We start from the raw sequence: 12,500 nt of genomic DNA on the forward strand, positions 1-12,500 counted from the left end.
CACACGCCTGAGGCACCTCCAGTCTCCAGACCACGAGGCAGCGAAGACACTGCAGGCTACAGCTAACTGCTTCATATTTTTCTGGGTCTGTCTTGTCTTTCTGTTTGTCTTTTTTCTTGTTCTTTCATTCTTTTTTATCTTTCTCTTGCACTCACTTTCCTTCGTTCCTACAGCTCCCTACTGATTGTCAGGGGTGGGTGTGTGTGTGTGTGTGTGTGTGTGTGTGTGTGTGTGTGTGTGTGTGTGTGTGTGTGTGTGTGTGTGTGTGTGTGTGTGTGTGTGCGTGCGCGCGTGTGTGCGGCGCGCATGTATCTAGGTCATGTTTCTGTGTGGTAGAGTGGGAGCTCAGGTAGTGTCTCTGTGGAGTACAGTGTGGAGTGCTGATTAAGGAGTCAGCTCTCTTCTCTTTCTTCTCCTCTTTCCTCTCTCTCGGTCTCCTCCCCCTCTTTCACTCTTTATATCTCCCTTTCTCACTACTCCCCTCATTTCTCCGTGTCCCTCCGTCTGTCTGTATATCCCTCTCTCCACTCTCTTCCTTCTCCTCCCTCTCTCGTTAAACAGACGGCCGGCCCACACACACACACACACACACACACACACACACACACACACACACCCATCACCCCCCACGGCCTCAGATTAATCAAAACCCAATCAAACATAATCGCTCTTTTAATTGGGATTCTAATGGTCTCCTGATTGCTCAATTAGACTCTGGGGGACGAGAGGTGCATAGAGACGGTTGCTAGGGCCTCTGTGTTCCTCCACACTTGTTGTGGGGTCTGCTCCCTGTTCACAACCACACACACACACACACCGCACACACACACGCACCACACCACGGAGTCCATAAATCCTGAGAAACAGAGACACTATCTTGTAATTCCATTCCAGTGATAATACACATGAAGCATTGTTATATGTTTCCTCACACACACTACACACACACACACACACACCACACACACACACACACACACACACACACTGGCGCTTGTACTCTGAAAGTTGCTTCATTGATCATCACAGAAGTACCAATAAAATAATATAAACCTATCTATGTCAGGTGGGGGGTATATGGTGGAGCAGGGTGAGGTAGGAGGGGAGGGTTGACCTCCTTTCCTACAACACGACCTCCCCCTCCCTCCCTCCTCCCCCTCCCTCCCTTCCCTCCCCCTCCCTCCCTCCCCCTCCTCCCTCCCTCCTCCCCCTCCCTCCCTCCCTCTCCCTCCCCCTCCCTCCCTCCCTTCCTCCCTCCCCTCCCCCCCTCCCTCCCTCCCTCCCTCCCTCCCTCCCTCCCTCCCTCCCTCCCTCCCTCCCTCCCTCCCTCCCTCCCTCCCCTCCTCCTCCCTCCCCTCCTCCTCCCCTCCCTCCCCCTCCTCCCTCCCTCCCTCCCTCCCTCCTCCTCCCTCCCTCCCCCTCCTCCTCCCTCCCTCCCCCTCCTCCTCCCTCCCTCCCTCCTCCTCCTCCCTCCCTCCCTCCTCACTGAGTTTCCTCTTTTTTCTTTATAAGGGGAGTGACTGTGCTGCTGTCCACAGACAGCCTCTGATTGGCTCACCACTCTCTCTCATGCTAGTCGTGGCTCCGCCCACAGTCCGGCTGTGTTTCCACCCTTTCGTACACGACTGTGGGGATTAAAGATCCCCCCCCCCCCCGACAGCAAGCCCGCACCAGAAGAGACGCTTGCATGTGTAATTAGAGATCGCGCATTAATTAAGGTAATTAAGTACTTCATGCAGAACCACCTATAATTAGATGTTAGGTCGTTAGTGTAATTAACGCACTGGCGCGACTCCTCCGTGTTGTTTGTGTGTGCGTGTGCGTGCGTGTGTGTGTGTGTGTGTGCGTGGTCCCTGTCAAACCCTTCAACACAAGCCGGAGCCGGCCGCTCTCGCGGAGATGTCTGACGGATCTCGGCTCTGCTCGGCCGAGCCTGACGCCCCGGGCCGTCGTGTTGTGGGTTTCGGGTGCTTGGTTGGTTAAGAGGCTTTTTTGTTTTCTTTCTCTTTGCTCTCTTCCATTGGTTTGTGCCGGCCGGTCGCCGGCGAAATCGCCCACCCTGTCGGGTTTGGTCTCCCAGGGTGGTGGTGGGAAGTAGAAAGTCCCAGGATGTAGGGAGTGAGCAGGCGGAACCTTAGTCGGAGTGCTACACACCCCAGGACATTATAGATCACCTGAGGGGGGGTGTGTGTGTGTGTGTGTGTGGGGGGCGGGGGGGGCAGGTTAGTGCGTATTAAGCGGAGACTGAAGAGTATTTGAATGTAATCCCTGTGTTTTACGGACTGGAGAGCTCACGGCCCACTGGATTAGGGGGAAACCGAGAGGGCTTAACAGGCCTGCGAAGTGCTGGGAGGGTGGAGGTGTGTGTGTGTGTGTGTGTGTGTGTGTGTGTTCGTGTGTTCGTGTGTTCGTGTGTTCGTGTGTTCGTGTGTTCGTGTGTTCGTGTGTTCGTGTGTTTGTGTGTGTTCGTGTGTTTGTGTGTGTTCGTGTGTTCGTGTGTGTGTGTGTGTGTGCGCGATTGCGTGCGTGCGTGCGATTGCGTGTAAAAGGAATAACCATGGAGTTAAGGACTGGTAGATATGAACCTGTCCAGTCCCACACACACTATCTTGATCTGTATGCTGGGGGAGCTCTGACCAATCCCACCTCTGATCAAGTGTGAACGTCACCATCCGCCTCCTCTGACAGCTGTTCATCCGTGTCCCCTGTACAGCAGGTCACTGGGCACTGGGCAAGCACGCACACACACACACACACACACATTCTTCAGCGACCACAGAAGAGACATTTGCTGTTTTGTTTGTGGTATTTTTTGGGCGGGGTTGTGTGTCTGTGTGTGTGTATGTGTGTGTGTGTGGGGGGGGGGGGGGGGGTGGAGTTTGTGCCTTTATGCCTTCTCATTATCTAAGCTGCAGATGTAATTATGCCTTATGTAAATCCCATAGTGGGTTCACACCGGCTGCTGTTCCGTGCATCAGTGTGCTTGTGCTAACGATGCGCCCTGCCTCTGACCCACAGGGCGGATGAGATCGAGATGGTTATGACCGACCTCGAAAGAGCCAATCAGGTAAGACCCAGCAGCTCCATGACCTCCGTGTTGCAGCATTTGGGGAAGTAGATTACAAACACACACACACACACACACTCTTCACGTCCTGGACCTGCTCAGAACTGGCACAGATGTAGCATTACCCAGTGCTCTGATGGCACTGCCAAACCTTCCCTCGGTGGTCCAGGGTTGTCCAGGGCTTAATCAGAACCGATATTCACTATTACCAGGTTGTGAAAGTTTTTTTTCACTTCCTGCTACTTCCTGAAATATATTTCAGTGATGTGACGATGGCCTCTCTTCCCGGGTCACCTCGCACCCTACGGGTGGTGTAGGGAAATGTAGTTTGAATTCCGGAGTTGAATTGAAGCGTGGCAGTGTCGCCTCCTGGTGGCAGGAGAGGGAGGCGCGGGCAGCAGTGGTCTCGCTGTGTTTCCTCATGAGGTCGTGATGCTCCCCCACAGCGAGCGGAGGGAGCGGAGAGAGAGGCCGAGGTTCTGAGGGAGCAGCTGACGGCGACCCACAAGTCCCTGCAGCTGGCCACACAGATCCAGAAAGCCCCGGACGTGGTACGGCCAAACCCCGCCCCCTCACCCCACCCTCTCACCCCGGGAGTCTGTGTCAGCGTGACAACAGGACTCCATCTACAAATCTGTGTGTGTGTGTGTGTGTGTGTGTGTGTGTGTGTGTGTGTGTGTGTGTGTGTGTGTGTGTGTGTGTGTGTGTGTGTGTGTGTGTGTGTGTAGGAGGAGGAGGCGGTGGAGGCGGTGTCGCGCTCCACCCTGGAGGCGGAGCTGAGTGCGAAAGAGAGGGAGATGGTGCAGCTGGTGGAGGACGTGCAGCGACTGCAGGCCAGTCTGGCCAAACTGCGGGAGAACTCCTCCACCCAGATCAGCCATCTGGAGCAGCAGCTCAGCGCAAAGAGCGCCACCCTCAAGGTCCCCGGCACCACCCACCACCACCCAGCGCTACATACATGTGTCATTTACGAACTATAAACGTGCTGTGGTGCTCAAGTATTCATCCATTGTCCTCTTGTTGTTTGTTTTATTTTATTTTTGTTTGAAGTTTTCTCGTCTTTGTGTTTGTTCGGCGCGACGTTTATTTAACCTTTTCGATGTAGATCAGGAACTGAACTTCTGTACCAATATCTACCCCTTTAAAATCTGCTCTATCGTTTTTTTTTTTCATCCTCTTTACTTTCCCTCTCGTTCCACTCCTTCCTCATCCTCCTCCTCCTCCTCTCTCCCCACTGCAGCAACTGGAGGAGAAGCTACAGGAGCAGGCGGACTATGAGGAGGTGAAGAAAGAGTTGAGGTAGGCTCCCTCCCCGATGGCTAAATCCCCGCTGGTTTATGGTTGCGATAAGTCTGAAGCGTGAATGGGTCCTTCACGTGGACCTCCCCCCAGAACCCAGAGCCCAGAGTGGCTCATCAGTCTCCTAGCTGTGCCAGTCCCCAGCACCGATAACATCTGTGAAAGCATTCCCGACTAATGCAGCCCCGGCTGATCCGATCTGGCCGCGGCACCGGCGAAAAAAAAAAAGGGCAAACGAGATTCTAGACGAAGCGAATTCTTTCGAGGGAAAACGTATTTAATTTGCCTCTTTTCGAAAATTGAAAATAAGTGCGTGGGCGCGGCCATCCGTGACCAGTCTCCATCTTGATCTGCGTTTCTGACCACACCGTTTTGACTCTCCGCAGTATCCTCAAGTCCATGGAGTTTGGGCCGTCGGACGGCGCCTCTGTACAGGTAACAGTCTCGCAGGTGGAGGCGATGAGCTCCGCCCCCAGCCAGGCGTCACGGGAGGTGCCACACTCAGCCTCCATCGTTTATACGCGCCAATTCACCACAAGATGGTTTATTTTTCAAGTAGTAATTAAATCGCTTTTGTTATGCCGATTCCCATGCTGAAGAATCAGTTGTATTCCGCAGTAAACCGCCGTTAATTATAGCGTTCTTTACAAGCTGTAAATAAGTGTTTTTCCATAGCAACACTGTGGCCATTTTGAACTTCTTTGCTTGTATGAGAGACACTTATGGAAACTTCAAGTGTTCGTACCTCTTATGTAGTCAAAAGGCAAAATATGGGACACTTGTGCGTTTGCTTTGTGTGATGATTATAATTATTATAATATAGCCGCTTCACAGATCAGCCTGTGATGAGGTTCAGTCTAGGTGGATAAACCACATTGTTGGTACGCTGTCTGGACCGTAGCGAGCAGACCCCTACCGCAGTCCTGACCTCTGACCTCTCCCGCAGGACTCCTCCAAGCCCCTGGAGGTCTTACTGTTGGAGAAGAACCGTGGCCTCCAGTCGGAGAACGCCTCCCTACGTATCGCCAACGCAGAGCTGGGGGGTAAGTGTGCCCACCAGGGGCAGGGCCCAAAGTTCCTAGATCCGCCCACAAGGGGAGGGGCTGGGTATGGGTGTGGAAGGAAGGTTGGGTGTATTGTTTGAGAGCAGTTGTTTTATGGATTTGGGTTTCAAAGTGCTGTCTGCAGTCAAGATATTTATTTATTTAAAGGAAAGGCAGTAGATATTTTAGAAAACTTGTAATAAAATTCTCTGCACTCCGTCGTATGGGCATTGTGGGAAGGCTCGATGGGAGATGATGGATAAGGATGGAACGGGTTAAACCTCTTTCTGAGCGCGTTTTTAAACTGCTTTTCATGTCGGGGACTGAATGGCTTCCTTCAGCACTTGACCACATTAGTCATGCCTGTTTTGATAATTGCTCAGATGAGCCGTTGACATTTCGAGAAGTGCGTCGACTATAAACCAGACTGCTCCGTGCGTTCTTTCACAGTGCACCAGTGTTATTTCTCTCTCTCTCTCTCTCTCTCTCTCTGAGAGGCACACACACACACACACACACACACACACACACACTGTTTTGTCCCCATATGCATTAATAAACCATTTGAGGTTCCGTTAAAATGTTCCTGAATGGTAGAGTGAGCTGGTCGTGTACATCTGCAAAGAAGCGGGTCAGCCCGTCCTGCCCTGGAGATCCTGACCCAGTGCACCCCTCCACTACCCAGAATCCTCAGCGTGGAGCTTCAACATGAGTCGTTTCTGAGCTCTCCACTTCCACACGCTTGAAAGGAATTTGGACAGATATGAGCTCTGTGTGCAGGTCTTCAGGATCTGACTCCCCTACATGATGATTGCATACTAATGTGATCAGACCACTTGGGAGAAGATGTTGCTACGTTGTGTTCAGTTCCTGCAGGTCCTGCCCTGTTTTTGTGTGTGTGTGTGTGTGTGTGTGTGTGTGTGTGTGTGTGTGCGCGCACGTGTGTTTGAGAACGTGAACTGTAATGTCGAGAGGAATTGCTTTAGGCTTACATGAATAGCATACTTAAACGGTCCTCAAACTGCATAAAATTTCCATAATTGACAGGTCACTTTTGCCTGACCTCCACATCACATCAAACTAATTTAAATGAACCTTTGGTCATTAGCCTATACAAAATTCTTTTGTTGTTCACTTTATTTAAAGTATACTGCATACACGCTTTCAAGCAGAATCCTTTACAGTCTGGACGAGTAACCTCTGTGCACTTTTATTGAAGTGAGACAGAGCTATTCTTGCTGGTACTCAATGTAGCTGTGGTCTTCAAGCGGACACGTTTGCCCCATAAGTGTCAGAGCCACGTCTCCAAAGTGTCAAAGCCACACCTCCAAAATGTCAGAGCCACGCCTGCAAAGTGTGTTGAAGCGTGACGTGCCGTACGTTGTGTAGTTTGGGGGTGTTGGGGCATCCACGATCTCCCATTAAACTCTTCCCCTTTAGAGACAGACGCCCCACTGTTGGCGTCTGAAGTGTTCTACATCAGTTCTGTCCTGTTCAGCTGCGGCCCGCCGTGACCCAGGAATATTTTAAAACCAATTCACACAAGGGCGATAAACGCGTGATGAATATTCACCACTGCCACTTGATCTCCACCACTTCAACAACACCGACTGTCCGATCTGAACATTTACAGCCTGTTTGCTTTATTATTAAACCCCTCATGTTCCTCTCATTCCTATTTTTGAAATAATTTCTTCCTGTGTGCATTACTGCTCCTGCTTTATGAAACAATAGACAGTATTTCACCCGGACTGTTTGCCGTCAGCTTGAGTCAAAAGAACTTCAGCTACACAGACAGAAGATTCTGTGTAAACGTGTCGGAATACCACCAATAGTGTAGGAGGAACACCGAAGGACATTTATTAAGGGTCAGAATGAATTACCCATAGCCAATCAGAGCCCTCGGCGCCTCTTAAGACAGCTAATCGGGAAGGAATACGAAGGTGACCAGCTCTCGTCTGTGTTGACCATCACAGAGTGGCATTTCTGTACAGACTCGGCGAAAGACTGGACTGTTCCTCCTCTCCACACCACCCTAACCCTGTTTACCGTGGAACCACATGTTGGGCCCCTGACGTGTGGGGGGCCAGTTCGTGTGTGAGGTCTTTGTCCTTTCAGGCTGTTGCTTACAAGAAAGGTGCAAATCACAAATGCATAAGCCGCTTGTCTGGGGGGCTTGGCAAAAAAAATAAAAAAAATGCAACTATTTGCTAATACAGTTTAAAATTTTGTAAGAGGAAAAAAAAACAGTTTAATTGTTTTTGGACCTCTTTTTTTTTTTTTTTTTTTTTTTGTTAACTCCCCCATAATGCATTGTGTTTGACCTTTCTTGTAGGGTCAGCCGGACAAAAAGGGAAAGAGGAGTCTTCGCTGCGTTCCCCCGCCTCTGCCAACTCGGCCCCGCCCACCCTGCAGGGCACCACGCCCCCTCCTGCCTCCGCCCAGCTCTTGGCCCACGCAGGGGTGGGGCCGAACCAGTCGGGTCCGCCCCCGGAGCCGCCCGCCGGCAGCGCCAACGGCACCCACCCGTTCTCGGCGGCGGGTCTGGGGCAGGACTTCTACGGGACCGCGTTCCCCCTGGCGGGGAAAGTGGCGCTGAACTCTCTCCTGCAACGGCAGCTCATGCAGACCTTCTACTCCAAAGCGCTGCAGGACTCCGCCTCGGGCGGGGCCATGCTCTTCGCCCCCGCCCACTACGCCCCCCCTGGCCCGCTCGCCCCCGGCCCGCTGCCGGCCCACCAGCCTTGCGTCAGCCCGGACGTCAACGGCACCGCCCCCTCCCCCAGCCAGTCGGAGGGGGCGGGGTCCGTCTCGGAGGGCGAGGACATGGACACGGCCGAGATCGCCCGGCAGGTGAAGGAACAGCTGATCAAGCACAACATCGGGCAGCGGGTGTTCGGACACTACGTGCTGGGCCTGTCGCAGGGCTCGGTCAGCGAGATCCTGGCCCGGCCCAAACCCTGGAGCAAGCTCACCATCCGCGGGAAGGAGCCCTTCCACAAGATGAAGCAGTTCCTGTCCGACGAGCAGAACATCCTGGCACTACGGAGCATCCAGGGACGACAGAGAGGTGAGTGGGCCCCGCCCCTTATAAACCCCGCCTTTCAATGGCCACGCCCCTTAAAGGAATACTTCACCCAAGAAATACCAGCATTGGTAAATATGAATTAATTGATGTTGTGTAATACCCAAACGTAGATCAGGATCTCGATTTAATATCTCTTAGTCGTCATGGTGAGTGAGCGTTTTCGTTTTTTAATAAATCTCCCCCTTAAACGTATGACCTTAGAAGGAACTGCACCCGTGTTGAGATATCTTTAGATCAGAGTTATGTGTCAGTGTTCTGCAGTGAAGTATTCCTTTACTTATTCCTCCAGTGTCGGCTAAACACCGGTGTTGTACTTTGTGTTGACGCCGTCTCACGTGAGACACTCCTGACTAGCGCATATTCTCTACACGTCAGTGTAGTCAGATTCACATCCTCCTCATGCCGTCGTCCTGTGCTGTGTGAGCAGGCGGGAGTGTATCGCTGGAGTTTAGGAGTGTTGGGAGTGCCGTGTTCACCCTGATAAACTGCACCTTCCTCACTCTCACTACATATCGACCCCACGTGTCCGTTTACATCCTTCACACCTTTTCCATCTTTTCCACATCTCCACCGAGCTTCACGACGTCCTTCAGGCTCGGCGCCCCGCCCCTCGCTACGCGCTAATCGATACCGAAACCTTTCGCCGATCAATAATATTGACCGACAGGGGAAGCAACGGTAAGTCCCGGCGAGTTTCGATCCACGCCACCTGCTGCCGTTGTGGACTCCGAGTGAGTGGGCGGGCCGTACTGTCCTGGGATCAGTCGGCCGCGTCCCTCCTCCCAGCCTGCGCTGCCAATAGCAAAGTGACCGGGCTGATCTCTCAGCAGTGCTGACGGGCCTTCCCGCACGAGCGTCTCCTCAGCTTCCCTGGCGAGTTAAAGAGCTGGTCCGGGTTTTATTGCGATTGATCGGAGAAGGTGGGTGTTTGTGTGTGCGCCGCGCACATGACTCTCCACTCTCCTGGTGCATTATGGGTCTGCCGGGCTCGACGCCGGACGTTCAGGTCACGACCCGAAGCATCAGGAAATCGGATCGGGCCCGCATCTAAGCAACGTGCAGCCACCTGTGTCTGTGTATTGCGGGAGCCGTTACTAGTTCTGAGGGTGTTGTCGGCGCGTGTTGGTGTAGCTGAGGTCGGTTCTGGAGAAGGTAAAGGCGGCTCTGAGCGAGTTTAGTTCTGCTAGGCCTTTCCTGACGACGGGGTCTGAGCTGTAATCCTCTGCGTTTTTGAACGTTAGCTTAGAATTGAGGTCCTGCTGACCAGAGGATCTTTGGAAGATGGACACCACAGCCCTCCTCCAAAACATCTCACTGGCAGTTCTTAGTGGTCAGATCTGCTTTGCTGGTCAGATCCTCGGCCACAACTGTTGGACGTAAAACTCATACCTCAGGTCTGAATTAGGTTCATCGACAGCCATCAAACCCCCCCCCCCCCCCCCCCCCCCCACACTCCACCTCCCTGGCCATGCTAAGCTCTCCTCAGCACCCACCATCCTGCTGCCCCCCCCCCTGACCTTCTCCTCCTCTGGTTTGTCTTCGACAGAGAGCCCGGGCCAGGCCCTTAGCCGCGCGTTTCAGGACGCGGGTCCGAAGCGAAGAGCGAGCTCGGACATCGCCGCGCGCACAGGTGTGTGTACAACCCTACACGCTAGTGAGTGGCACACTGAACGCTCGCTGTGCTCTAGTTGTCTCTCTTTCTCTTCATCTCTCTCTCTCTCTCTCTCTCTCTCTCTCTCTCTCTCTCTCTTTCTCTACACCCCCCCCTGTAAGTCGTAGAGATATCAGCTTACCGCTCAGCTATAGATTTCAGGCTGAGGAGAGTAAGACATTACGCAGTTTAGCCAGCGCGGCTGATCACAGCCTGTTACGTAGTGACCACACGACCTCTGCCCCCTGACCTCTAGGCGCCGACCTCTATCACACGATCTGCTCGATAATCCAGGCACCGTTCCAGTTCTCGTCAGCCGTCCTCCTTCTGCTCCCGTACTGGTCTGACCGGTATTGGCCGGCTTACCAGACGCCCACCGCTGCACAACCCAGATGTATTTGTCAACATCTCGCCGACCTCGGTGTGGGGGGGGTGTGTACTTTTCCTCCTGGGTCCCCCCCCCAACACCTCCATGGCCTGACTGACGTCAGCCCAAAGCCCCAGTGTATAATTTAGCCGTTTAACGAGGGCCTGTCCGTCCAGGGGCGGGGTGGTGTCAGCACTCCCCCTCTAAAAACGCAGGCGTTACACAAATACCTCAGTGGTCAAATAAACATGGCCGCTGGCTGCTTTGGGCTTTCAGCACCGACGTCTGTGCTCCCAGCCGCACAGAGAGGCCCGGATCTCCGTTTACAAGGCGCTGGTGTCCCGAGCAGCTGCGTGCAGTGCTGGATTATAATCAGCATGGAAGCTGTTAAGCATTGCAAATGTATTTTCAAGCAGTATTATGAAAACGTGTATTTTGAGCTGTCTCTCTTTCTCTCTCTCTCTCTCTTTCTCTGTCTCTCTGTCTTCAGGCAACATCACCACCCGCATCCGCACACCTGAGACTGGTTCGGACGACGCCATTAAGTCCATCCTAGAACAGGCCAAGCGGGAGCTGCAGGTCCAGAAAGCAGGCACGTCTCCAGTCTCGCACGTCTTCCGTCTCCCGTCTCGCACGTCTCCGTCTCGCAAACCTCCTCTAGTGTTTAGTTCACTTCACTCGTCTCAACATCTTGCCGTCACCTTCACCAACACTGACGTGTTCTTTCTCTCCCGGCAACAGTTGACACATCGGCCCCTCCCACCTCCTCCGGGGGTCTGGGGGGGGGCGGTGGAGGCGGTGGTGGGGGCGGAGGTTCCGACGACGCCATCCGCTCCATCTTGGAGCAGGCGCGGCGGGAGATGGAGGCCCAGCAGGCCGCGCTGGAGCCCGTCCTCAAGACCTCGTCCTCGTGCTCGTCCTCCTCCTCGGTCTCCTCGCTGTCCCAGGGCGACCTCTCCGCCCTGTCGCCCAAAGTCCTGGCCCCGTCGCCGCTGGGCGCCCACCTGCCCGCCTACAACCCGCTCGCCCTGGCGCTGAAGAAGACCTCCCTGCTGGCCTCCTCCTCCCCGTCCTCCTCGCCTTCCCCCCTCCTGGACTTCAACGTCATCAAGAAGGAGCGTCCCTGCTCGCCTAACCATGACGGCCTGCTCGACGGCGGCCCCAAGCCCACCAGGGCCCTCGACGGGACCTCCAGGGCCCACTGGAGAGAGCAGTGGTGGGGCAGTTTGCACCAGGACCGCCGCACCACCCCCGGGCAGCCGGAGGAGAACCACAGCCTGGAGGAGTCCAAGGAGGTGAGGAACCCTCTATGTCCACACACGCTCTATCTCGCCTTTCCATCTGACGTGCATGTCCGTGTGAACCAGGCCACGGTGATTCCGGGCCACTCTTGCATGGCTTGCCCGAAGGTTTCACCGAGAGCGCATTTCTGCATGATTCCGAATTTTGCTACGTCGTGCGTTTGAGAGCCTGCGTGTTTATTTGTCTGCACGGCCAGATGACGCCGCACGTTTTGCCCGAACAATCTTTTCGGCTTAGCCGAAATTTTTCGTTTAAAATATGAACCAAATCACGCTTCAAGTCCCTTTACTCCATCCACACACTCTTGAGTGAAACACTCAAACGACGAAAGTGCGCACCCTTCCACGCCCGATCATCACCGTCCAAACATTCGTCTGCTGCTTTAGGACGCCTCGTTTCAAAGCTCCCTCGTCACAGTCGTGTCGAGACGAGTCAAGGAGCCGTAGATTCGCTACTGACGGATTACATGCGCGTGGGCCCGTCTGGGAAGTGTTGGTGTAGTCTGGTAGAAAGGCAGGGTGAAGTTCGGGAGAAGTCCACGCCTGGCCGTCCCCTCCCACGGCGTCCCGGACTGACGCTGGCCCCTCCCCCTCTGTGTGTCTCTGTGCCAGACGCCCGTCCGCCTGCTCGTGTCCCCTCGCTACTGGAGCGACTGGCCCCTCGCCGGCTCCTCCTACCTGGAG

General features: G+C 54.1%; 1 protein-coding gene across 1 annotated transcript in view; it reads left to right on the forward strand.

The window, feature by feature from the left end:
• Nucleotides 1-2,929: 2,929 nt before the first annotated feature.
• The window catches only part of LOC143508245 (homeobox protein cut-like 1), a gene marked incomplete at its 3' end in the record, with an annotated part of 18,874 nt that continues 9,303 nt past the window's right edge, over nt 2,930-12,500 (forward strand). Inside the window, 10 exon segments of the mRNA XM_076996731.1 lie at nt 2,930-3,067; nt 3,514-3,618; nt 3,796-3,987; nt 4,308-4,366; nt 4,753-4,801; nt 5,313-5,409; nt 7,745-8,479; nt 10,044-10,127; nt 11,006-11,107; nt 11,257-11,810. Of these exon segments, the coding sequence (XP_076852846.1) occupies nt 3,035-3,067; nt 3,514-3,618; nt 3,796-3,987; nt 4,308-4,366; nt 4,753-4,801; nt 5,313-5,409; nt 7,745-8,479; nt 10,044-10,127; nt 11,006-11,107; nt 11,257-11,810 (2,010 nt within the window).

Source organism: Brachyhypopomus gauderio, unplaced genomic scaffold (assembly GCF_052324685.1).
Source record: "Brachyhypopomus gauderio isolate BG-103 unplaced genomic scaffold, BGAUD_0.2 sc853, whole genome shotgun sequence".
NCBI lineage: Eukaryota > Metazoa > Chordata > Actinopteri > Gymnotiformes > Hypopomidae > Brachyhypopomus > Brachyhypopomus gauderio.